Source organism: Lissotriton vulgaris, chromosome 9 (assembly GCF_964263255.1).
Source record: "Lissotriton vulgaris chromosome 9, aLisVul1.2, whole genome shotgun sequence".
Taxonomy (NCBI): Eukaryota; Metazoa; Chordata; class Amphibia; order Caudata; family Salamandridae; genus Lissotriton; species Lissotriton vulgaris.
The window spans coordinates 1,096,933,222-1,096,960,644 of NC_141697.1; the positions used below are offsets into that span (position 1 = coordinate 1,096,933,222).

Sequence of the window (27,423 nt, forward strand, 5' to 3'; positions counted from 1 at the left end):
GCTGCGCAGTTGCCCATTGACATGCCAGACATCTGTAGGTACCATTGTTGGTCATGCACGAAATAGCTATGGTAGAGAGTATAGATCATGAGTTCCATGAGGAAGGTTTGAAGTGGTCCCGGGATTTCGCTATTCAGTAGTGTGTTTTCAATGGCTTCAATGCCTCCACCATGGGGGATGGAGGAATATAGGCTTTTCACATCTGCTGTGCAGAGGATTAATTGGCTGCTGTTGATGGTGTTGATTTCAGAGAGTTTTTTTAGAAATTCCGTTGTATCCTTAATGTAACTTTTGAGTTTGATTACGGACGGTTGTAAGTACCGATCCAAGAATTTTCCGATAGGTTCATGGAGAGACCCTCTTGTGGACACAATGGGCCGGAAAGGTGGATCCATTAAGTTTTTGTGGATTTTCGGTAGAATTGTTATGGTTGGACTTTTGGGATGTTCCACTATGAGGTATTTCCTAGTGCGATCATCGATGATGCCATCTTCATGTGCTTTGCTGACCAATTCCGTTAATTCCGTTTTGTATTGGAAGGTGGGATTGCCTCCAAGTGGCATGTATGTTTCAAGATCGGAAATGTGTTCTTTGATTTTATCTTCATACATGCTGGTGTTGAGGATTACCAGGGCACCCCCTTTATCAGCTTTAAGGCATTTGATGGATTTGTTGCCTGCGATGTTCTTGAGTGTGGCACCCCCTTTATCAGCTTTAAGGCATTTGATGGATTTGTTGCCTGCGATGTTCTTGAGTGTGTTTTTATCTTTCATATTGATGTTTTGTCTAGACTTATTGTTCAAGTTTATTTTGGAAATGTCCTGTCTGACAAGTGTTTCGAAGGTATCGATACTTTTATGAGTACAGGGAGGTATGAAGGTACTAGGTGGACGTAGGCCTCGTAGCAAATCCGTTTTGGTGTCAGTGGCTGGTGGTATAATGTTTTCGAAGAAATGTCTTAAACGGAGTTTTCTGGTTAACTTGAAAGTGCTGACTTCTAACTCGAGTAAGTTTGTATTGCTGGTTGGAATAAAAGATGTTCCTCTCTGAAGCAATTTAGTTTCATGGGTGGTTAAATGTGTATCTGATATGTTTATCACTAGCGATTCTTCCTCGTCTTGGTTTTCTTTTTGTTTGCTGTTAAGGTGTCTTCTTGATCCTTTTCCTGCTCTTTTTCCCCGCCGGGGTCTTCTATTTCGTCTGGTCCTACCTCTAAAAAAGGCCCAGATGTTGTGGGGGTTGCCTCTGTGGTTGTGGTTGTGGTCTGTTGCCTTGATTCACGTGATTCTCCTGATTTAGCGTGTTCCGTGTTTGTTCTTCTTGGTGGACGGTTGGTGCTGTCGCGGCCAGACGACGATGTATCGGTGTTCTGGTTAAAAGGTTTATTTCGGCGACGCTGGGCGTATACATCCGCCCAGGTGTAGACCTCCCCTAATTTGTAGTCCAGGGTGTCCCGGCGAAATTTTCGTATCTTCCGTTCGTTTATTTCCTTTGTGTGTTTATCCAATTGTAGATTTATTTCTTCTAGGGTTTTAGAGAAATCTTCAGGAGAGATGGCTTCCTTAAGTTCTTGTTCAATGTCAGCGATTTCTTTTGTAAGTTCTAGCCGTATAGTGGATAGTTCTTCAACGATCAGGAGAATTAAATCAAGGCTGCACTTGTTTAAGATCGCGTTCCATTTCTCTTGGAATACTTTTGAGTTTTTGCACAATGATGGTTTTAATGAGATGCGTAGTCCTCTGGGTATGCGCTGAGCCTTGTGATATTTAATCAGCGTGTTTGCGTGAAGCTTTTGGTTGATCTTGCGTTTTGTAAGGTAAATTAGTTGTATCACACATTGTTCCTTCGTGCGGCTTGAGGTGGATTGAGTCAGGTCCTCATTTATGAGAGCGTATATTCTTTCGGTTTCCTCAGATCCGAAGGCTAGTGTACTTGCTCTAGCTTCGGTTGACTTTGAGATTTCATCATATTGCATGTTTTAAGTTGCGTGAGGCGTGCTGCCTGCCACTGGGGCGGAATAGTTTGTGCTTACTGGGTAGGAGGTCAGGCGCACTGCGTGAGTTTGATAACAATAGTATTGGTTAGGCTTAGTGAAGTTGAGGTTTCATTGGGTTTGAGGGTGCTCCAACAAGTAACGTATCCGTCCTGTACGTCAAAGAATTAATAGCTGATTTAGTGCGTTACCATGTGCGTAGACGCATCCTTGTAAATAGGGCACACCTTTGGGTTCGTCAATCAACGACAGACTCCGTAATTTCTGAATGAGATCTTTTTTAATTTTCCTGATTAAAGTTTTTCATCATTGTTTGTATCGTTTTCTAATCCATATTTTTCCATGTGAATTCATTAAATTAAACATTCCATTGTGCTATATGACACAAATGCTCCGATGCATTTCGGGCTAGTGTAGCCCTTTCTCAAGGAGCGCTGAAAATGAAATAATATACGCTTTTTAAAAAAAAGTAACACTGACGTTGAAATCACATACATCAAATTCATATATGAAAATACATTACAATTGCATTCAATTGGTGAAATGTGCACTTGATCACCTGTGGGAAGGTAAAAAATGACCTTATAAACCAAAGGGGTGAGGGAGTTTGGAGAGTGAGACGCTGGGGATGCCGTTTGGGTGAAAAATGGGGATCAGGGGAAGCTTACGTGAATTCAGGCTGGCGGTTGAAGTGAATACCTGTAGGGGAAAGGGAAGGTGTAAGTAAGCGTTTCAGCCAACAAGGTGAAAACGACGCTTATGTACCCGTCGGGGCCCCGACTTACTTTTAGAAGTTGTAGCGCTGGCGTAGCGTTTCTGAAAAACTCCGTGGCTCGGAGCGATGACAAGGGTTGAATGCGGAGAGTCCCGCGTAGTGGGCTGTGGGTTTAGTGTAGTGGCGCGGAGTCATGTGACCCAGTCACGTGATACGGTGTGGGAAACATGGTAAAGGGACTAGGGGTTGCGTGTGGAAAGGGTTGCCATATTGGAGTTAGGAGAGTGGTGGGGACCGATAAAGGGAAGGGTGAACCGGCATGAAAGGGCATGTGTTCAAGGAGGGTGTTGTGTGATACAGATCACATAATTCAAATGTTTTAAAGAACCTAAATTCTCAAGCTGCAGCTGTCACGGAATCAATGTGCAGAAAAAACAGGTACCGCAAGGGTACTACAAAAAGGCACTTAGTTCAAAACGATCATTAAGGCCATGTGGTTTCATGGCTTTAAGTCTATAAATCCAGGCTAATTCTCTTTGGAGAAGCAGTTTGTTATTGTCTTTTCCTTCTTTTTTTTGAATGGTTTCGAGGACCATATACTTCACTTGTGCCACGCTGTGATTAAAGTCATTGAAGTGAGTGGCGACACTAGACTTCTAATTTTTAGTGCGAATATTTTAAAAAGGGTATATTATTTCATTTTCAGCGCTCCTTGAGAAAGGGCTACACTAGCCCGAAATACATCGGAGCATTTGTGTCATATAGCACAATGGAATGTTTAATTTAATGAATTCACATGGAAAAATATGGATTAGAAAACGATACAAACAATGATGAAAAACTTTAATCAGGAAAATTAAAAAAGATCTCACGGAGTTACAGAGTCTGTCGTTGATTGACGAACCCAAAGGTGTGCCCTATTTACAAGGATGCGTCTACGCACATGGTAACGCACTAAATCAGCTAATAATTCTTTGACGTACAGGACGGATACGTTACTTGTTGGAGCACCCTCAAACCCAATGAAACCTCAACTTCACTAAGCCTAACCAATACTATTGTTATCAAACTCACGCAGTGCGCCTGACCTCCTACCCAGCCACCACAGACTGGTTCATCAACTCCTTCAGGGACCTTGTGCATTTCTAAGGCTACCTCATATGCAAGAAGCAGAATATAATGATGGACCCTTCTTAAATTCAGCACCTGAACGATTTTATCCCCGTGATATTCGTTGACCCTTATATTAATTAGGGGGATTGTGTGCACACTGGATGGCACCCATCATCACTATGCCTAATCCCTGAGGGATTTTAATACAGGAAAAACTACCGCAAAGGTGCACCACACAACAAGATGTGACAGAAAGATCATACATAGAAGATTGATTGTATATATATGTTTTTTACCGACAGCCCTGAAGAAGTCCCAGCTTGGGACGAAACGCGTCGGCTGTTTATGTTTCACTGATAACTGCAAATAAAGATTTAAAGAAGATCAACAACATCTCTTTGAAAAATAATTCTTTATTGTGCTTACAATTCATCTGCACTGATCTTTCTGTCACATCTTGTTGTGTGGTGCACCTTTGCGGTAGTTTTTCCTGCTACCTCATATGCCTCCAACCACATATCTATGTTACCCTACACTATAAAGCTAGCTACTAGGTCTTTAGGTTTGTGCACTTTCCTTCAGAGACACTGTGGTTTTGCTGCTACCATTGTTGCCGGACCCTTTTTTTTTTTGCCTTGAGGCCCAACTCCCTAAGACTCAATTTTTTCCAAGGCTCTCTCACCTTCTTTCCTTTTCCTCTTCCAGCTTCTCTTCCATGGGCAGTTTCATGTAATTAAGTTCCCTTCTGGCAGCAGCCTCCTACTTGGCTGCCCCCAGTTTTAATCTAGCGAGCTTTAGCTTCTTTTTAGCATTCCCGTCAGCCAGTTCCTCTGGGGTCAGAGTGTAGGATGAGATGCTGCTGCTGGCCCTGGATTTTGCAGTGGCCCCTCTCTCCCCTCCTTTCATCTCCTCCTCTTCCCCAATGCCCACCTCATCCTCCTCCTCCATAGCCTGTAACTGGTAGTCCCTCCACCAGGTGTCGAGGGCCTTCTAAGCCTCTGACTTCTTGGAGCTCCTCTTTGCTGAAAGACCAATCTCCCTGCAAAAGCCTGTGAGCTTAGCGACAGAGTAGCTCTCCAGGTTGTTGAGCTCAAGCTTCATGCTTGCAGGTAGGGTCACGGATGCACAAAGTCAAGGGAAATAGAAGTGAATGTGGAAAAAGCATAAGAGGCCAATCAAAGAGAATTTAAAAAGGACTAAACTTTATTAAAATGTAACAGGATGTTTGTGTTACACAAATCACTGTATGGCTATGCACAAACACAGATACCGGGTCCAATAGCTGCCACCTATGTGAGAAATTGGGTTGTCAGTTGAGGAGGGTGAAACACTTCCAAAGCATCAGCCCCAATCCTCATCAGGTTGAACCACAAAATGTCACTAATTTAGCCTGTGCTTGACCTCTAGTTGTTTGGCACAAAAGCAGTTAGGCTTAACTTAAGCAATGTTTAAAGTACTTATAAAGCACACAAACAGTGAAAAAGTGAAAATACATCACAAGAAAAATCCTACACAACTTTATAACAAAAGAGTAAAATGTGATAATTTATTTGACATCAAACTGACAAAAATGCAATCAGTCGAACCGTAGATATGCAGTTTCAAAAGTTAAGGTACGTATAGCTCCTATAATCTCCTAAAAGCTCAAAGCACCACTCGTGGTTATGTGGTGACATTTGGGGCAGAGGTGTTGACTGTGATTGGCTAATTAGCTCTTGCTTCTTCACAAGTTCTTACTCCTGCCCCCTTTCTGGTCAAGTGTAATCAGCCTTCTAAATTACTGCCACCATTGTTTCAACACTGCCACCTAGCCCTATCCACGTGGCTCCACTTTACCACTTTACTTGTATATATTTGTACAAATTGTTGGTCACACTTGCGCCGTGAGCACTGAGCACTTTATGTCACTTTGCACCGTCTATTCACTCTTCAGCCTTTTTGTAAATTGTATAATTGAAGTATACTTGAATGACTATAATTCATAAAACATAATATGAATATATAGATGGCTTGGATTCCGTTTCTTTAAAAAGTGAATTCCAGAAAGAATCGTTCTGTGGAAATGCCATAAATGTTAAAGTGTTAATCGAATGTCGTATATCTCGTTGAGATATTGAAAGAAATACGTGGCACCCGTATGAACCATTTGTTGTTATTTTTGAGCCACTCTAGCACCTGGACATCTGCCCACAACCACCTCTTTTAAACATTCTAAACATTGATTTCAAGTATTCTGTCTCATTTTAGGCTTAGACTAGGAACTTCTCCAGTGCTTTAGGATACTCAAGTGAAGGGGCTTGAGCACCCAGGAGCTGAGACCCTTTGGGGACCAAATCATTTATGACTTTAGAGACTCTGTTGACCTGTCGAACACAGCCCAGCGATTTGTCTACATGCAGAAGCCTCAAGCGCCCAATGTGATGAAGGCTTGAGCAATTCTTCCCTTCATGTGCAATGCTGTAGGCCTGAACTAGACTCCTTCTCTGGATGATATCTAAATGAAGACAGTCTCAGTTCCATCCAGAGACTTGTATCCAGGAAGTTTCTTCTGGATTCCCAACTTCATAAGGCTGGCCCATTTTCTCACTCTCCTCTGTCTGGGCTGATCGGCACAGGATTGGCACAGGTAAAAGTGTAAGAAGCAGGCCTCCTCTGTGTTTAGTCACACAGACTCCCAAAATACAGGAGACCCAAGAAGACGCAGAAGCAACAAAGGGCACTTCACTACTTTTTAGAAGCGTCTTTGGATACCAAGCTGCAACAGTCCTGTTGGGCTGCCCCTCCCCCCACACACACCCCACATGAGGCCAACTACTCCCAAGGAATAAATAGCCCAACTACCTTCTTTGTCACCTAGTTTCAGTAGGGAGCTTGCACTGGTGCTGCTCTATTTGGTGAGTCCAGAGTTCACTCCTTGAGTCTGTCCCATCATCTGCTGTCCATTTACCAGGTCTCTGTCATGGTTACTCCCCTATACCTACTTGTGAAATACATAGCTCCACAGCAAAAATGTCAGAGACATCCGAAGAGGCAGACAGGCCAAAAAAGATCCATTGGACCATGAATTGATTCATCAGTGATTGCCTAAACTCTCTCAACTTCCTTAAGGTGGGTCAAAGGTTTCACGACTTTGCTGTCCTTGATCATCAAGTCAGATCCTTTATTGGGTGTTTCTTGTATAAGGTGAAAGTCAAATGATACCACCTGTAGTCCTCTGCCCCAAATCATGGTGCTGTGGCCCACTACGGTTTGGTTTCCTCCAACTCCAGTGAGGCTTCCACAGCCTCCAGTGCATCTCACTTGTAGCCAGCTAGGACCTTTTCAGTATTTTAAAGCTAGGGATCATTTTACACGAGACCTGCCTGGAGCCATTTCATCCTCAGATAAATGGGGATTGAAAAAAGTGGTATTTCAGAGAAAATGACATGCATTAAACGGAAACCATAAAATCCTAATGCCTATCCCCGGGTTTGGCTACGCTTATTGGAACCATCTCTTGTTCTTCTATCTCCTCCATAGAAGGAGCGAGTGTAGATTTCTTTACATTGCTTTAACTTGACCCTAATAATTAATGATGTATGGAGCTTCTGAGCTATGTAAAATAGCTATACTGGGCAGTTTCATAGTTACCACATCCAGGCCATCTCTGCCCCAGTTGATATGCCCCAGGAACTTAGCAGTCATTTAGGAGCCAGTCCTGTCCACAGAAAGGAACAAGGATAACAATACCAGGTTTTCCTTGTAAGCAAAAAGGGTATGGGGCAGTTTACCCATTTCAGACCACTAGGATTTTAATCAGTAGCCCTCTCCACCATTGTTTAAAATCCCGAATTTGACTAAGGTTCTAACAGTTCTTCGGCACATTGACAATGCTGTGTTTGGTGGACTTTCTGGATGCCTACTTCAAACTTACCTATCCAAGGAGAATAAAGGTAGTAACTTTGTTTCAGAGTAGACCAGCACCAGGAGTACAAATTTGGCCTCAGTGTTGCCACTTGGTCTTTTACAAGATCCTGGCAAGGATTGTGACCTTTTTGCTGCTGTAGAAGACCCACTGCTAGTTCTACAAAGATGATTGTCACAACCAGTCCTTTTCACTTACAATCCTATTCTATCGTTTGCTGTGAGGGAACAAGCCAAATTTTGCTTCATTACATCGAATTCTACTTACAAACTCCTGCTTTCCCTCATCATGGGCAATGGCTTTCAGCTATATGGTGGGTCACTTCTTGGGCTGCGTAACTGTAAACTCCTGGCTGACATACAGTAATCTAGGGCCGCAGGTGTCCTGAATATAGGTTTTACCCAATGCCAAGCTCCACATGTATTGCCTGCAGTTCCACCTTGCAAAATATTGGACCCAGCAGCTGGACGACCAGTTTAAGAAAATCTGAGTCTGGCCAACCTTGCTTCTGAGCTTGCAGTGCTGGTCACATGTTCCCAACCTTCTGGTTAGATCCTCCTTCTGCAATTCACAGTCCACACCATTTCCAAGGAATATGGGTCAGCCATACAATGTGGGGGGCAATCCATTAGTGTAGTTTGATTAACCCCTTCCGTGCGGGCGGAATTCCCCGCCCATGCTGACTCCGCCTTGCGCGGGCGGAGTCATGACGGAACGGTTCCGTCATCCGCACAGCTCACCCGTAGTGCATGACGGAACCGTTCCGTCAGCAGCATGGAAGGGGTTAAGTCATATTTGTCTCTGCACATAGCAGTTTTTAATTCTATCTTCCTAGCCCCGAAAACCTTTTTTTTCAGTAGTAACATGTGAAGTGGAAATGATCCACATTACTGCCCCCTTCCATATGAAAATAAATTAGGGAATCTATTCCCCGCATGTCTGCCAAGTGTCAGTGGCTCAGTGTGAATTCATCTTGTTAGATACATTTTGTTTGAGGCATGTGTGGCTGTAAATACACATGCTGTGCATACTTCTACTTTCTAGTGTTGGGATTGGATGTGTGCAAGTTGTTTTTCTTTGAAGAAGTCTTTAGAGTCACAAGACAAAGCGACCCCCTCCTCTTGGTGATAACGTTCATGGGTATCGACTCCACTGTGAGATTGTTTTCTTTCGGGAGTTGGGTTTGAACACCTTTTGTGGCGCTCAGGTTCGAGACCCTCTCTGGATCATTTTGGTTTGCTGTTCTTTTCCAAACTCTTCGGTATTGTTTTGGTCACGTTTTATATCCTTGTGCCTGAAAATCAGACACTTTTTGCCCGTCTATTCAACGTACTTCCACGCGGCCTTCGGGCCTCAGCCATTCAGCCTTCTCTTTATTCCTGCCAGCTTCGACAGAGAATGCGCTGCTAATGGAACAAACTCCATTTCGATTCTGCGCAGCTGCCACATGAAGTACCTGTGAACCGACCTCCATCAAGTTTGCAATTTATGCCTGTCTTTGGGCCACCAGGAGGCCTACTGTGAAGTGTATCGATCTTTTTTATAGAGAAAGACAGTATGGGACCGCCGGGAGTGTTGCAGAGAAATGCAGTGCAAAGAGATCACAGAAACACCAGACATCTTCGGTCAAGATGCCGAACAGGAAGAGCTTCATGAGGCCTCTGCAACGGAGGAGGAGACCTTTTCCCTCCCTGAATCCAAATCAGGCTTTGCCTCCGATACCGACCTCTACTCAGGACTCCAGATATAAGAGCTTCCTTCAGGCAAGCATACGGCGAGTACCCCTGCCCCTGTAGCATCTCTTAGAAAATATTTGGTTTCAACAGATACTTCGTCTACCGGGCCACCACTGCCAGCATGCCATGGTAGACACCGTACATCTGTTACAGACGCCCTGCCCTCAGGCTCGGCAATAACAGCCAAGCCAAAACAGATGGCTTTTACTCCGAGCCAATTGGACTCGACACAGAGTTCACAACCTGACTCTTCCGCTCCTAGCAAGCAGCTTCCATCACCTTCGGCTCTGACCCCCTTGGATCCGAAAAAGAAAACTACACAGAAACCTTCGACTTCGGCATCTGAATTGTCTACAGAACCAATCTACTGGATTATGCAGGAGTGGCTCGATTCGAAGCAGAAATAGATACATATACAACCTCGGACTGGCTGTATTTTTGCTCAGCCTGAGCACTCTGCATCCAAATCATCTAAGCGCAAGCTTTCCTTTGCGGAGCCTCTAGACGTACCAGTGCCTGCTAAAAAGAACATTGCAACCAGCTCTTTACACCCTACTCTCCCTTCTTCTCCACCACCTCCTTCACCTTCTTCTCCACAACCCCTTCACCACATCATTCACTTGGTGAACCAGAAGACTTCACACCACAAGGGTCTTCACAGTCTCCTACCAATGATAAGGGGGAGCAGAGGATTCATAGCCACAGATCCTTGGGATAATTATGATGTTGATCCCCGGGTGATATTGACCCAGTTCTCTACCTAGCTAGACCATCACCCCCGATGATGCTTCATCTTTCCAAGACCTAATCACTAGGGCAACAGCTTATCACCAGGTTTCCGTACACAAAGCCCCTTATGAGGATGATTTCCTTTCCAAAATGTTATCCAACATGCATAGAGCATGTCAATACCTGTCTATGCTTAAAGGGATGCTTGGACATGCTGACAACATTTTCAAAGTCCCAGTGCGCACACGCATAATCACACCCAGGGTAGACAAAAAGTATAGGCCTGCACCTTCAGACCCTATTTACATTAATGGTCCGCATTCTACAGACTCATTAATCGTATCTAATGCCTATAAAAGGGCCAATTCTCAATCCTCAGGAGTTGCTTATCCACCTGATAAAGAGTTCAAACTCATTGGTGCTTCAGGGAAGTGGGTGGCAGCTCAATCCTCTAATTATTGGCAAATCACTAACACTCAAGCCTTGTTAGCAAGATATGCCTGGAATAAAATGGAGGAACTCCTCCAGAATCTCCCTGAATTACATAAAAAAAGTCATGAGATTGTAAATTAGGGAAATGTAATCTCTAATTATTCCGTTAAATGTGCCTTTGACTTGGCAGACACAGCAGTCAGAGGAACCAACACAATTGTTTTGTTGCATAGACATGCTTGGATATGGCTTTAAGCCAGAGCTGCAACAAATACTATTAAACCTACCTTTTGATAAAGAACATCTACTTGATCCCAGGTAGACCAAGCATTAGCAAAATGAAAAATGGACAATGAAGTAGCTAAATGAATGGAGGAGCTACAAACCCCAGCTTCCTGTGGCTCCTTTTGGCATCCTTTCTACAAACAGGGCACTAAAACAACACCAGTTGATGCTTCTACCTCCTTTAGGCAACAACAAACCTCTTCTTCAGTGGGATACTTTAGGGGCACATATAGAGGAAATAATTAAAAAGGTAGAGTTAGGGGTGCCTCAACACTACATGCCCTCTCTACCTCCAAGCAGTGACTCTCTGTGTATTCCCCCTGACCACTTACAACCTACCAGGTGAAGACGACAACAGTTTTTCCACACCTGGAAAGCAGTAACCTCAGATCAATGGGTGTTGACCATTATCCAACAAGGTTATTGTCTGGAGCTCACACCTTGAAACATTTCACCTAGCAGACACAATCTCCCCATAGAGTATCAAAACCTGCTCAAACAGGAAGTGGAGGCCATTTTACTCAAGGACGCAATAGAGCCTGTCCCTCTTCAAAATCAAGGTACAGGAGTATTTTCTTTATACTTTCTAATTCCCCAAAAAAGACGGCTCACTACGGCCTATCTTAGATCGCAGGCCATTAAATTACCACATACTTTCAGAACACTTCCATGTGGTCACTCTTCAAGACGTGATCCCACTGCTTCAGCAGGGATACTTTATGTCACCACTAGACTTAAAGTATGCTTATTTCCACATGTCAATCCACTCAGCTCATCGCAAATACCTCAGATTTGTTATAGCTGGAAAGCATCATCAGTTCAAAGTTCTTCCGTTCCGAGTCACTACCACACCTCAAGTGTTCACCAAATGTCTAGCAGTAGAAGCAGCACATCTGTTCAGACAGAACATTCATGTCATCCCATATCTGGACGACCGACTCATCAAAGCCAGTACACAGCTCCTGTGTTAACAACATACACAGACTTCTCTCCATCATCTAGGGTTTACTATCAACATACAGATACCACACCTTCAACCTTTACAGATTCAGCTGTGTTTGGGAGCCATACTCAACCCACAGTTGGGTTTAGCATACCTAAAGGTAGCCAGGATTCACAGTATCCAAACACTAAAACAGCAATTTCAACACAACAAACTTATAACAGTCAAAACAGTTATGCAACTCTTAGGCATGATGGCATCTTGCTTTGCAATAGTACCACATTCTCGATTACATACGAGACCGCTGCAATAATGTCTTGCACGCCATTGCTCTCAATCACAAGGTCAGCTACAAGATCTAGTGTTGGTGGACAGCTGCAATCATCGCTCTCTGCAGTGGTGGAACACACAAAACATAGCAAAGGGGAGGCCGTTTCTCAACCCTGTTCACCAGATCATTAACACAGTGGATTCATCCCTCAAACGATGGGGTTCTCACCTTCAACGTCTCACATTTTAGGGTCTCTGAAATACAAATCGCCAGAGTATCCGCATCAGTTACCAGAAGCTTCAAGCTGTTCACCGAGCATTAAAAGCATTTCTAACTCACTTGACAAGCAAAGTTGCCTTAGTCCTGATGGACAACATGATAACCATAACCATGAATTATTTACAACAACTGAGGGGGGACACCTATCTCGGACGAGATGAGTGGGAAATCCACCCACAAGTCCTTCTACCATGTCTGGGTTTCCACAGATAGACCTGTTAGCAACTGCAGACAACGCAAAATGCCCCTACTTCGCATCCAGGTTCTCACATCCACTAGCCAGAGGTAATGCTCTAGGGATGAACTGGTCAGGGATATTTGCCTACACTTTTCCATCTCTCCCGCCTTTTGTGGTTCAGAGGCTCGGGCAAACGCTTCTCATCCTCATTCTAGTAGCTCCAACTTGGGCCCGCCAACAATGGTTCACCTCACTGCTCGAACTCTCTGTAGTTCCCCACCAGAGGTTCCCTCTCAACCACACCTTCTCACTCAGAACCATGGAGAAATCAGGTACCAAAAGAGCTCAACCTTGCGATTTGGCTCCTGAAGTCATAGAATTTGGTTATCTTAATCTTACCCCTGAATGTATGACCATGCTTCAAGAGGCACGTAGATCTACAACAAGAGCATGTTACGCAGTGAAGAGGGAAACTATTTGTTTTCTACTGTCACAGTAAACAAATTGATCCATTTGATGCAACTTTGCAAAATATTGTTTGCTTCCTTCTTCATTTGCAGACTTCTGGCCTCGCTTCTACTTCTATATGTCTATATTTAGTGGCAATTCTTGCCTATCTATAAAACAGGCAACATTTATCTTTGTTCAAAGTACCAGTTAATAACGTTTTCATGGAAAGCCTTAAAAGAGTAAATCCACCTAGAGTTTCACCTGCACCAGCATTGAATCTCAATATAGTACATCCCAGATTTATGGGTCCACCATTTGAACCATTGCATAACTGTTCCCGACAATTCTTGTCTTGAAAAGTTGCTTTTCTAGTCGCCATTACCTCACTTAGACATGTCAGTGAGCTCCAGGCATTAGCCTTGGAAGAACTTTTCTTCCAGCTTCACAGAGACAGGGTGGTCCTTAGAACCAACCCAAAAAGCCTTTTAAAAGTGATTTCATCGTTCCACCTTATCATTCAGTGGATTTATCTGTTTTCTTTCCGTAACTCAGTTGCCCTAGATGTCAAAAGAGTTCTAATGCATTATATTGATAGATCTAAAGAGTTCCATAAAACTAAACAACTCTTTGTTACCTTTTCACCCCCTCACACAGGAAGGCCCTTTTCTAAGTCAGGAATTTGTTGATGGGCAATTAAATGTATTCAGACATGTTATGCCAAAGCTAAAAAAGACTTTGTCTACACCTCCTAGGGCACACTCTACCCATAGAAATAGGCTTTTCTGGGCAATATCCCAATAGCTGATATTTGTAAGACAGCTACATCGTCTACACCACACACTTTCACCAAACCATTATTGTGTGGATGTATAGCACACCAACAAGCCAATGTAGGACAGGCTGTGCTACGTAATCTCTTTCAAACAACTGCAACGCCCACATACTACACACCGCTTTTGGAGAGGGGCTGCTTTACAATCTATGAGGAGCATATGTATCTACAGCGAAGTGTGCCTCAAACTGAATGTGTTACTTTATCCTCTAAGCATCAGTTTGTGGCATACAGTGCTGTAGATTCACATGTGTGCGGACACCTGGGGCTGTTGCAGTTCTTTTACACTATTTCATTTGCATGGACATCTCAATTCAATTCAACTTTATGCGGATGCAAAAGCACCCATAAAAGTAACATACACACCAAAGACAATAAAACAGGGAATAAAAACAAAGAATAGTTAAAAATGATTAAACTCAGCAATTAAAACGAATAAAATATGACTATAATAGCAGCGTTATTATACCTGCATTGAATTAAGGGCACGTACAGCCGATCTTAAAAAAGAGCCAACTTGCAAAATACCTTCATCATCAGACATTTGTAATAATAATTCAAAAGCTACCCTACGCTGTCTAATGTTATGATACTTCTTTTTTTTTAAACTTGATTAAAACGTGTCTTGTGTACCTTTTATAAAATTTACAAAAGAAAGTAAAGTGCAGCATTGATTGACTTAGCTTTTCGTCACAAGTTCAGGGACTGGCATCAAAACTCCTCTTAAAACTCAATGGAAAGCATAATAAATATTTCACTGTGTCAGTTCTAAAACAGAAAAGTAGTGAGCATTCCTACTGTCCCTTTGGACGCTAAAGATAGTTAGTGTGGCAATCTTCAAGAAACTAACTGAGGTAGGAGGAAATATTGATTTTCCTTCAGCTTCCCTAATCCTTTATAAATGCTCATAGTTGAGCAGTGCTTGTTGAACGTGGCTCTTGTTTAGACTGTTGCAAGTTGCTGGGGCTGTAAAAGCTTGTTGTGGACTGATATTACAATATTCAGATTTAACCAGCCAAGGGATTTGAAGACCACTGTCACAAGAGAGACAATGCATTATCATTTCTCTTGACAGAGAAGCCTCCTCATTTTTCCATGTGGTGAGTCATAAGGAAAGGGGCCGTACTTTGATGAGATCTACTATATAAGGCAATCCAAGCTCTTCGTGGCAAACAAAGTGAGAAGAAGATATAGGGGCTGAGAAGAGTTTCCTACAAAACCAGTTCTCTTTGATCTGAATAATCTCACATTGCGAAATGCCCCACACTTCGTGCTACACATTGCAATAGAAATGCATTGTGACTTATATATCTGTTACAAAGGGGTAAGAGAACTGCCCCCATTGGTTGCGGAAGACTGTATAGGGAACCAAATTGCCCTAGACAGTTTTATCCTACGCTGCGCAATGTTTGGGGTCCACGACCCTCTGGCGGAAAAGAGGTTAAAAAAAAGTGCTAGTGCTGCTCAAACAATTGCCACAAACTGATAAAATAGTTTGCTGTTTACACTTTGGGCCCAATGACATAATCTGTGATTTTTGCAAAGTTTGTGCGTAAATCTAATGCAGCCATAAAGTCCTCAAATCCAAGCACCAACAGACGCAGAGTTTTGGGGCCATGTTCCATAAGCACTGCGTTGTCCGCATAATGGAGTGTGGGTAATGGTATGACTTTGGTTTGTGGTACATCAAAAGTAATTTTTGTTAGAAAGAGATAGAGCTAATTAATATTTCAAAGAAAAAAAAGAGTGGCTAACATGCACCCCTGACGCACCCCACAATGAATGTCTATATCTTCAGAGACCTCACCCTGCATGCTAATTCGAACCCTGACTTTCATGTGATTGTGCAAAAATGCAATAAAGTGCACAAGTGCTTCATCCAGACCACGTAAAAAAGCATTTGCCATAATTTCGTTCTGTTGACACAGTCAAATGCTAACGTCAGGTCCATGAATGCCAAATAAAGGGGAGTTTGTTTGGCTACAGTATATTTGCCCAGGACCAGGTTAAGATTCAAACATTGCTCAACCACCCCGATTTTATTCCAGAACCCATACTGACAGGGATATAAAATGAACTCTATGTGGGCCAATCCCTGACTCTGTTATAAATTACCTTACCAAGAATTTTAGACGTAGAATCAATTAACAACATGGGCCTATAACATCCAGGGAGGAACCAATCCCTTTTTTTAACAAAAGGAACTATAATAGATGTTGACCAGCTGACAGGCACTGAAAAATGGGCTAAGTTGTTAAAAAACATTTGTTAATAGTGGAACCCAAAAATCAGTGTTACATTTTATCAAATCAATTGGGAGGCCATCGGGACCCGGTGTCTTACCACTGACACTTTGGTTTACAGCGTATTTCACTTCACTTAAGGATGACTGAAAGCCACACAATTTAGAACTATCTTCTTCAAATAATACATCTGAGGATGGGGCAGCATAAATGTTTTCAAAATGGACCTCCCCTACTTACTTGCAATGTGACAAGTAATAAGTGGCAGTGACTTATGGACATTTCTTTACTGATACTTACATTCACTCCATTCTCACCCAGACGCCAGCGCCTATTCCTACAGTGGTACCGAAACTAGATAAAAAAATACAGGGCACCCGAAGACTCACCTGCATGTCTTATTGGTCATCCTTGGCCTGATTCAGTTATCATGCAAGCATCTCAAAGAGGATCTAAAAATCCTTTTTCTCCATGCGCAGCTCCACCTGACAAGGAAGGGCGCCGTCTGGACAACAACCAAAAAACTACAAAGTTGCCTATACCTCAATTATTTTACGCTCTCATTATTCTTGCTTATTGGTCAAACACAAATGATTTTTGTTTGCACTGGTATTTTTATTTATACCTTTTGATTTAAGTTTTTTTTAAATTTTCATTTAGCACATTTTATGTATGAAAAGGAGAAACAAAATCTATTCTGTACAACATTTACAAATACATATGTGATTATTTACAACACCAATTCAAATCCACATTATCTCTAGGACTAGCTTGACATACTACATAAAAGTACAAAACTTTACGCAAGAAAAAAGTACTTTTTTCTTGCGAGAGCTTAAAATAATTGTGGTAAAGGCAACTTTGTAGTTTTGTGATTGTTATATGGCCCTGCCACATTCCTAAGGGCCTAACTCCCCAGTTTTTTCAAAGTCTGGACAACAACGGCGCCACATTGGCAGCCACCGCTATCAGGGCCTCAAACGGCATAGCTATCCTCCAGAGATATGACCGACAGATGTGGTCCGACATCTCTTTCTTGTTGGAATATCTTCCAGAGGACAAGAAGAAGGAGGCAAAGGATGTTCCATGGGAGTGGGGGCGAGCCTCTTCCGAGATCATTGATGTGACTCTAGACATTTCATTGTCAGCCTGCAGACAGATGGCAGGAGCAGCGGTGTTGAGACGGCAGGGGTAGCTAAAGGCTACAACATTGTGCCCTGAGGTTCAGGCCAAGGTGTTGGATTTGCTGATCAATGGCAAATTCCTTTTTGACAAACATGTGGGTGACGCACTTCAGCTGATAAATTCAGTCACGGACACAGCTAAATCACTGACAAATTTGCAGCAAAAGAGGTTTTCTTCTTTTCGCGGAAGAGGTAGAGGTAAATATCTCTCTCAACCTCAACTCGAGCAGCATTTTCAACCCTATTACCAGCAGGGATTTTGATCGCAGTACTCTACATAGCCCTTTCAATGAACCTCCACACCAGCCAATTCTAGAGCATCGGTATATCTGTGCCCAGTATCGGGAGGAAGAGCTCATGATGCCAACAAGAGGCAATGCGGATTCACAGGCCCCTGCTACTAAAGTCTCACTTCATTTGGGCCCGCTTCTCCAAATTCTTCATTCAGTGGAGGCTCCTATCTTCCGAAAAATGGGTGTTAGACATATTCCTTCGTAGTTACACTCTGGAATTTTATTCAACAGCCTATGGATTTACCCCTGCAAAGAACTTCTCATCGTCCTCTGGCAGTTCTCAAGAGGGAAATCAGATTGCTCCTCTCCAAGCAGGCAATCGAAGAAGTGTCGCGCAGTCAGCACAATCTAGGTTTCTACTCTCATTTCTTTTTTAATAAAGAAAAAGTTAGGTAAATAGAGGCAAATAACTGACCGCCAGTTGCTAAACAAATTCTTCGAAAGTCCATCCTTCAGGTTGTTGTCGCTTCACGAGATTTTGCTTCTTATGGAGGTGGGGGATTATATGTCCTCCCTCGATCTTTTGGATGCATATTCCCATACATCCGAAGCACTGATGTTTTTTCAGGTTCGAGGTGGCAGGGGGCCATTACCAATACAAAGTGCTGCCCTACAGGTTAGTCAGCCCTAAGAGTCTTCACAAAGTGCTTAGCGCCAGTGGCGGCTTTTCCCCGGTGATCCGGTCACCAGGTATTCCCTTACCTGGACGACTGGTTGGTCAAGCCTCCATCCTTCCAAGCTGCAATAAAATCTACGAAGGAATGTGTTACAGCTCTTTTGCTCTCTAGGTCTCAAACGCAATAGGGAAAAGTCCTCTCTTGTTCCTTCCAGGTCAATCGTGCTCCCAGGAACTATTCTGGATACCCCGCTTTCATAAGCCTCTTCCACAAGAGAAAGGATTTTGTGGCACCAGAGGACAGTGCAATCCCTATCCGCCAAAAAGTGTGTTTCAGTAAGGACATAGAAATCAGTGCTAGGGATGATGGCATCCTGCATCCCGCTGATCCCACACTGTCGCCTACGGATTAGACCTCTCCAGGAGCGTCTCGATGTCCAATGAACTCAATTGTGGGGCTCCTTAAATGACATTGTTTCAATCACACCAGAGATTACCTCAGTGATGTCCGGGTGGGCAGTCAGAGACACACTTTCTCAAGGTCTATCCTTCCTTACGACAAAACCGAAGTTGTCAATGACATTGGACACTTCCATAGACTGGTGGGGAGCCCACCTACAGGTGTTACAGATTCACAGACAGTGGTCAGGAAGCGCAGTGTCACATAAATCTGTTGGAGCTAAAAGCAGCTGGGCCTCCAGGCTTTTCTGCCAAGGATCAGGAAATTGTCTATCCTCGTTCGCACGGACAACACCACCATCATGTTTAATATGCTGAAACAAGGTGGGACATGATTGCATGCCCTCTCAGTCCTGGCTCAGCAGATCTGCAAATGGCTAATAGCCCATGAGATAACAATACAGGTTCAACATGTACCAAGACTAAAAAACAAATGGGCTGAGTGGGAGCAAAACGAGTATCAGCTGCAAAGGGTTTTTCGCTGTTGGGGGTTTCCAACCCTAGATCTGTTCACTATGTCTCAACATAAAATGCAGGTTCTGTACCAGCCGATTTCCTCAGCCAGGCGCTCTAGAAAATGCCTTCCATTTTTACTGGGAGGGATCCTTTGCTTACGCATTTCCTCCCTTTCCCCTCTTTCCAAAGGTTCTGCAAAAGATCAAACAGGAGCACTGCTGCATCATCCTTATTGCCCCAGCGTGGGCACTGCAGTACTGGTAAACAGAGCTGTATCGCCTATCAGGGTCCTCTCCAAACCTTTTCCAGCCAAAGGAGACTCTCATTTCCATGAACCAAGGCCAAGTGGGTCATCCACAAATTCACACGCTTCACTTATCAGCTTGGCTCCTCATCACTAGGAATTCGGAGCGTTAGCAATTTCTGAGGAATGTCAAAGAATACTGCAGAAAGCCTGAGCTCCTTCTACCCTCAAGTGCTACTCGGCCAACTGGAAACGATTTTGCTCATGGTGTGCCGAACACCCTTTTGATCCTCTATCATTGCCTCCTGAAGACGTTTTGCCCTATCTCTTGCCTCTCTCCAAGTCTGGCCTAGCACATACGCCCATCAGGGTGCACCTGGCAATATCCAAATACAGACGACGTTCTGGTCACTTGTCCTTGTGGTCTAACAGGCTGGTGAACGAGTTAAGGGCCTATCCACAGATTAGACTCCAGTACTATGGCAACTAATCCTTGTCCTGTCACAGCTTTTGAGGGCTTCCTTTGAACCAATACACAAATATGATTTAAAATACCTCTTGTGTAAAGGTGCTTTCCGGTTGGCCTTCACATAGGCTAGACGCATTAGTCAAATCCAGGCCTTTACTGCAACAGAGCCTTATCTACAGTTTCATCAGGACAGAGTAATTCATTGTACCAAAACTTCTTTTATTCCTAAGGTACCTTCCATTTTTCATCTAAATGAACTACGGATTCTGCCCTCCTTCTTTCCTGCTCCATCTTCGCCGGCTGAAAGACCAATCCATTCACTGGACATTAAACGCTGCTTAAAGATCTACTTGCAAAGGATTCAGTCTTTCCGAAAATCTACTCAGTTGCTCATCGCCTTCCCTGCCCCAGGAAGGTTCGGGCTTTGACGCGGGAATCAATTGCTTGCTGGGTCTCATCGACAATACTCTTCCGTCATGTGAGGGCTGGCCACCCTCTAGCTTCCAAGGTCACAGCTCATTCCACACGCAAAGTTGCAGCTTCCGCTGCCTTGTTTGCTGAAGTGTCCTTACCTGACATCTGTTGAACGGCGACATGGACGAACGTCCATACCTTCGCGAAACATTACTGTCTGGACGCATGGCAGAAGGCAGATGTAGTGGTTGGACAAGCTGCTCTGCGACGTCTGTTTGCGTAAGGTAAGAGCTTCTTAGTGTCAGTTTTTCATATACATTTATTTTATGATCAGTGATTAATACCTTTCAAATACCTTCCAATTTATGTATATATGTGTGTATATATATATATATATATATATATATATATATATATATATATATATACATGTGTGTGTGTGTGTGTGTGTGTTTATAATGGCTACACTTTCTGACTATTGTTTATTTTTTCTACTTTGGGTCGCATGGTGTGATGGTTCACTTTACCTGCCGCCGCTGACTTTTGAAGTCTGCTTACTATTCTGTTTCAAGCATGTAAAACCACAAAATATATAATGCTGGAGGAAAAACAAGTTACTTATCTGTACACTGTGGTTCTCCAGTATTAGTATCTTTTATTGATTCACGTGCTGCCCACCCTCCTCCACTTTCAGGTTCACCCTCTGTACCTCTATTGTTCCTCTAATTGTGTTTGTGGTCGACATCTGAGGTATGGTGTCCCTGCAGGGGATGGAGACTGTATGGTCTCCGCTCTGATGGCTGAAATTTGGATGTTTTAAAACAATGATAATAGGTTGCTAAAAGTTATTGAATTTCTATTGCAAGTGGAAAAGCCTTAATACTGCTATTTTACTGTTAACGTGGGACTCCCACCATGACGACGGGAAAATTCAAGCATGTGAATCTACGAAAGATATCAATACTGGAGAACCACAGTGTACAGGTAAGTAACTTGTTTTTTACCAATAAGCATTGGTCTCAGTTTCATTAGAAAGAGGATATCTGGAGCTGTCACAAGCAGCAGTGAACACTTCAGTCCTGATAAAAGGTTTAAGTAATACCGAGCCATATCTTGACTGACTTATGAGCTCCCCTGGGTGGTTTTAATAACCTGCTTTGTGATTGGATGAGTGACCGGCATGGCTAAATGACCAAAAATCAGCACCCAAACTATTTGGTTTATGCTGACCTTCGGCCACATACGCATTCAATCTTCCACACATTTCTGTCAATTGTTTTCTGTGCAAAGGCACATGGTTTTGTTTCAGACATTGGTCTCGGAGGGGATTAAAAACTGCAGATCTGCATTTGGGAGTTTATGAAACTAGGGGTTTTCTTACGCACTTTTTCCAAATTTACAATGGAAGCTCTTCAGATCAGGCACAATCTTGGGTGAAGCTAGAGCATGAAGTGTTTGGTAAACACTGTTGTGAGTTGTAAATTAACCGAGTCTGTATTCTGTTTTTAAGTGTGCTTTATGAATTTGGTTAGCGGCAAGGGTGAAATTACCTTTTTATTGTAGATATTATCATGTATTTAAAAAATAGTTTTTATGAAGATTGGTAGGAATAAATTAAATTGATTATTATGACAGAATACTGACTGAAAGTGCTCGAAAATCTCAAAAGATTGATCACTCGGGGACTTAAATTATTCATCCTACATTTAAGTAACATGTAACAATAATCCACTTATGTCCAGGCTAATACAAGCTTGATTTGAAAAATTGGTTGTATTTGTATTCTGTTTTCGACTCAGCCAGAAATGGTCCCCGATGATCTTGTTTTTGGGCCGACTTTACTAGGAAAACTATAGATGCCACCTCGCGTTTTTTCAGCAGTTATCTTTCCCGCTCATTTTGTGGTTATTTTCTTGTTGAACCCATTCCTTTTCCAGTAAGAAGTGGGTTATTTATGGGAGGAAGGCGAGTAACACGCTACAAGTGGTATTCGATGTCTCCGTTTGAATGTCCTGTTTTTTCTATAAACCGCAAGCACATTAAGTAGCCTTCACTGTAATCGGTGTTTGTTGTACAGGGTGAGAGAAAGTTCAGCCAGCAGTGTGTGCGAGCGTTTACTTTTATTCTTCTGAAAAAAAGGCAATCGGTCCTCACTGTGTGGTGGATTAAAAGCAATCTGAAATGGAGAAAAGGTTTCATTGTCCACGGAAAAAAAGAAAGTACGAACATACCTATACCAGAACACACCTGCCTAGTCAAGCCTTTGTGTTTTTTGTTTACGGTCATTTAGAGGTCGATTGGAAAATGTTTACGGTCAAAGTAGGTTAAGCCTGAAAAATATAATTTTTGTTTTAAGTAAATGCTTCGAAAATGGCTTTCAGAAAGTATTAGAGATGTGTACATGACAGCAAAATGAATCTCAATGCATCATGTTTGGGAATTGGCTCACTTTGCGTGATAGGCTTTTCTGTCTGATACTCGAAAGGTTATCCTCAAGAGTATTATTTAGAATTCGAATACAGTCATATCATTCAGTGAGCTGCTTTACTATTGTGCCCAGTGCAGATTTGACAAAGCCGCAGTAATACCTAGTAAATGATTAGGTTTAAAGTGAAAATATGCATTTTAGGTCGATCCCCACAAGAGGGCGTCCTAACGCAAAGTATGCAAACCTATTTCATAACTTGAAAACTGTCTTAGTTTTCAGCCACTATATGAACAAAAGGTAATTTTTAGAGACCACGGGGATTTTCGTTTGAGTTTGTCAATGTATATATTCTGTCTTGGGTCACATAAAATTGTTTTCGTTCTTTTTTAGACTTGTTATTGGGCATCAATTGAAGAAAGTATTCCTAGATGGGAACACTTTCTTCTTGGAAGAGCACACTCTCCCGTGGGTGTTGGAAAACAGAAACACGCAGTGCGGAAACAAGATACCCACGAAAAAGAAATGCAGACGACAAAATACAAAAATCGGTCCCCCCCTGGACTGGATTCAAAGGGCAAACTCCACCACAATAAAGGCTCAGGCCATTAAATGCAATCATGATTCTCAAGTTCTTGTTTTACTTGTTCTGTTTCTCCACGTTGCTATGTTCTGTATATATTGGATTTCAGTATAATATAGATTTTAGATAGCATTGCGAACACTGCTTATTTCAGACACTTGCATTTTTAGGTGTTTGTTGCGATATTGGTAGGGATGTTGTTTCATTTACCTCTTTCTTTGTCCCTATGAGTTTTGTCAAAATAAATATTTAAATCTTAATTTAAACAAATGTACACTTACACGTGGAAGCAGTCGTTTTTATCTCCCCTCCCTCCCTGTCAGGACAAATACTGGGCACGCAGTCATGAATGACGTCAATGAGGACACCTATTTTTGAAATCTCTGGTTTTCTGTATCCTCGTAAAATTAGTAAAAAGGGAAAACTTGAAGATTACTTTAAAATGGTGTACCTTGCTTGAACAAGTCGTTCTGCTGGCTATCCTTAATGTTTTGTCAGGCTCAAAGGTTTGCCCTGGCCAGAGCCAGCCAACCCCTTCTGGCCTCGTAGTTGTCCTGCTTGAATGAGAATAACAATGCAAGGTGCTTCTGTGGCATGAACAAGGAGGAGGAGTGACGACACTTCATGTTTGTCTGTCTGTTAAGATACATGTAATCTACTGTTGGTTCCCCTTTAACAAAAGAAGAGATACGCACACTGCAGTGCTTACCTCGCAAGTGACTCGGACACGGTTACTTGAAAATCAGCTGCTTTAATGAGGTAAGCATGGTGCATTAGATCCCTCTGGACACTCCAAGGGGTTTCAACAAAGCGACAGCAAGGAATGAATGAAAACTGGTCTGCAGCTGTCAGCTGCTACATACAGGCTGGGGCATGAAATGACAGGCCTCCGATGCATCTTACTTGAATATGTGCCTACAAGCATACCCTTGACTAGGCCTGGGCGGAGTCCACGAAGTTACTCAAAGTGCCAAAAAACTCAGCAGAGTTCTGCAAGTGAAGGGGTACAACGCGAACACCCGTTCGCGCTGATCTTTCTGCAGCTGAAGTAAAAATTCCACCCGAACGGCAGCTCACACTCGCCAACTTACCATTGGTGAGCGGGGAAAAAAACTCTGATGCACTACATGGAGTGGAGTTTTCTGCACTCCACGAGTTTCGCGGAGCGCAGAGTGCAGAAAACTCCACAAAGTCCGTGAACGGAGCAGAGTTCACCGCCCAGGCCTACCTTTGTCCTTGATGCCCACAGACATGCTTTGTAAACAATCCACATTTCCAGACACCTGGCCTAACTGAGGTGCTGTTTTCTTTTATTAAGTGATGCCAGCAAGTTTGGCCCTTGTCAAGTAATGTAATGGCTTGTGCTAATCGGCTGAACCATCCACTGTTTTGCAGTCCGAATAAAATGAGCTGATCTGCTTGGTTTGTCATCATTTATAGTTATAATTGCTTTTATAACAGCTTTGTTGTTATCTTTTTTTCCTGTTGGTTTTAACTTTTTAATGATTCTTATTTTTGTATTAGTTTGACTTGTGTTTTTCCTTTTTCGATAATCTTATGTGAATTGGAATATAATGGGTGACTCATTAATTGACTCACTCAACAACACTGACTTTAAGAAATATACTTTTTGCAATATTATCATACCTATGGCTTCAGGGTTCTCCGTCCACTCCGGATCACCAACCGACCCGTGCCCACACCACGTCTTCAACAAAGCCGACGCCATCATCGCACCCCATCTCCGAGACACCATCAACTCCTCCTTCCACACCGCCACCTTCCCGGAGGGCTGGAAGCACGCCGAGCTGACCGCCCTCCTGAAGAAACCAACAGCAGACCCCACGGACCTCAAGAACTATCGTCCCATCTCGCTCCTTCCTTTTCCGGCCAAAGTCATCGAGAAGACCGTCAACAAACAGCTTGCCGCCTTCCTCGAGACGAACGGATCCCTCGACCCCTCGCAGTCCGGGTTTCGGGCCAACCACAGCACCGAGACCGCCCTAATCGCAGCCACCGACGACATCAGAACCCTGATCGACAACGGGGAAACAGCGGCCCTCATCCTCCTGGACCTCTCTGCGGCATTCGACACTGTCTGCCACCGCACCCTAGTGAAGCGCCTCAGCAACATCGGAATCCGAGAGAAAACGCTGGAGTGGATCATCTCGTTTCTCACCGGAAGAACCCAGAGAGTCCGCCTCCCTCCGTTCAGATCCGAGGCCACCGAAGTCATCTGCGGCGTACCACAAGGATCCTCACTCAGCCCCACCCTCTTCAATGTCTACATGAGCCCCCTCGCAGCCATCGCACGCCAACACAACCTCAAGATCATCTCCTACGCCGACGACACCCAGCTCATCCTCTCCGTCACCAACGACCCCACCACCGCCAGAGCCAACCTACACGAAGGGATGAAAGACGTCGCCGACTGGATGAGGAACAGCCGCCTTAAACTGAACTCAGACAAGATGGAAGTCCTCATCCTGGGATCATCACCCTCCGCCTGGGACGACTCCTGGTGGCACCCGGCCCTGGGCACCGCTCCCAAACCAACGGACCACACACGCAACCTGGGCTTCATCCTGGACTCCTTCCTGTCAATGACCAGACAAGTCAACGCCGTCTCATCCTCGTGCTTCAACACCCTTCGTCACCAGCCGACTGGACTACGGGAACACCCTCTACGCCGGAACCACAGCCAAACTTCAAAAAAGACTCCCAACGCATCCAGAACGCCTCCGCACGACTCATCCTGGACATCCCCCGACACAGCCACTTCACCGGACACCTGAGAGACCTGCACTGGCTCCCCGTCAGCAAGCGAATCACGTTCAGACTCCTCACCCACGCACACAAGGCTCTCCACGACCTGGGCCCCAAGTACCTCAACGACCGCATGACCTTCTACACGCCCACCCGCCAGCTACGATCGACCAGCCACGCACTCGCCACCGTACCACGCATCCGCAGAGCCACCGCCGGAGGAAGATCCTTCTCCTACCTGGCAGCCAAGACTTGGAACTCCCTCCCCACCCACCTTCGGCGAACCCAAGACCATCTCTCCTTCAGGTAGCAGCTCAAGACCTGGCTGTTCGAGCAGTAACATACGCCTCTCCCCCAGCGCCTTGAGACCCTCCCGGGTGAGTAGCGCGCTTTACAAATGCCTTGATTGATTGATTGATTGATTGATTGATTTACAGGCCTGACTTGGCTTCTGTTTTCTTGACGACCTTTGTGTCTGACTTAATCTGCAGCACTTTTTACAGCGGTGTAGCGTTGACCTTGAGAAACAATTTTCTTGGCTGATGTTTTAGAGAAAACGTCCAAGATCATCCATAGTGTAATACAGATGGAACATACTTTCTGATTTTTTTGTCTTGGCAGCAGGTACACATTTGCTTCTCAGCTACTAAATTAGTGACATATTACATGAAAATAACATTAAAGTGAGTTTTCAATGTTATTTTCAGTTCAAAACCACTGAAATTCACTCTTGATGGTTAACTGCGTAGTCGTGACTTGTTCCCCCCAATGCATTGAGTATGACCTCATGTGATGTAACACATGACATAAATGACATCAATTACATCACAGGTGTCAAAGCATATTTGCTTTTTATATTTCTACAAGCGCCTATGTGTTTTTGATGATGTTAATAACCGCTTCGGACCACCTCCTTTTGAACCGCCGTCTGACATCACAGTGGGCGTGTGTGGAAGACGGCCGGGGGCCGTCCGAACCGCGCAAGCGTGGAATGCTCCCACACGGCGGGGGAATTCCGGCCGCAGCGAAGGGGATACAGCCATGTAGCCCAATGCCGAGAGCCATACTGGTTGTTAAAATCTCTGAGCCAGAGGTATAGGCCCGAGCTGCAGGCGATTGCCTATAACGAGGGAGACGCCTTTAACAACAGGCATAGACCGAAACAGAAGGGCTATAAGGCTATTAGAACACCCCATGCACTGAGGATGGAATGTTCTAAATTAGAAAGGGAGAAACCATAAGACAAACATTGGATTTTGGAGCAGAAAGCTTATCTTCAATGGGAACTCTCAACATTCCAATGTTCCGATATACATTTTTGACTTTGACATATATTATCATAATCTTTATTTCTTGATTTGCATTGGGGCGTTTGAGCAACAAGTTTACATTAGGTCTTATAAGCATCAAG

General features: G+C 43.7%; 1 protein-coding gene across 2 annotated transcripts in view; it reads left to right on the forward strand.

Annotated features, from left to right (window-relative positions):
• Positions 1–23,281, forward strand: part of CEP15 (centrosomal protein 15) — a 130,789-nt gene extending 107,508 nt beyond the window's left edge. For both annotated transcript variants that reach the window (XM_086936846.1, XM_086936848.1), the window contains exon 5: positions 23,057–23,281. In XM_086936846.1, the coding sequence (XP_086792972.1) occupies positions 23,057–23,275 (219 nt within the window). In that variant the 3' untranslated portion in view covers positions 23,276–23,281. The remainder of the gene's footprint in view (positions 1–23,056) is intronic.
• The last annotated feature ends 4,142 nt before the right edge of the window (positions 23,282–27,423 follow it).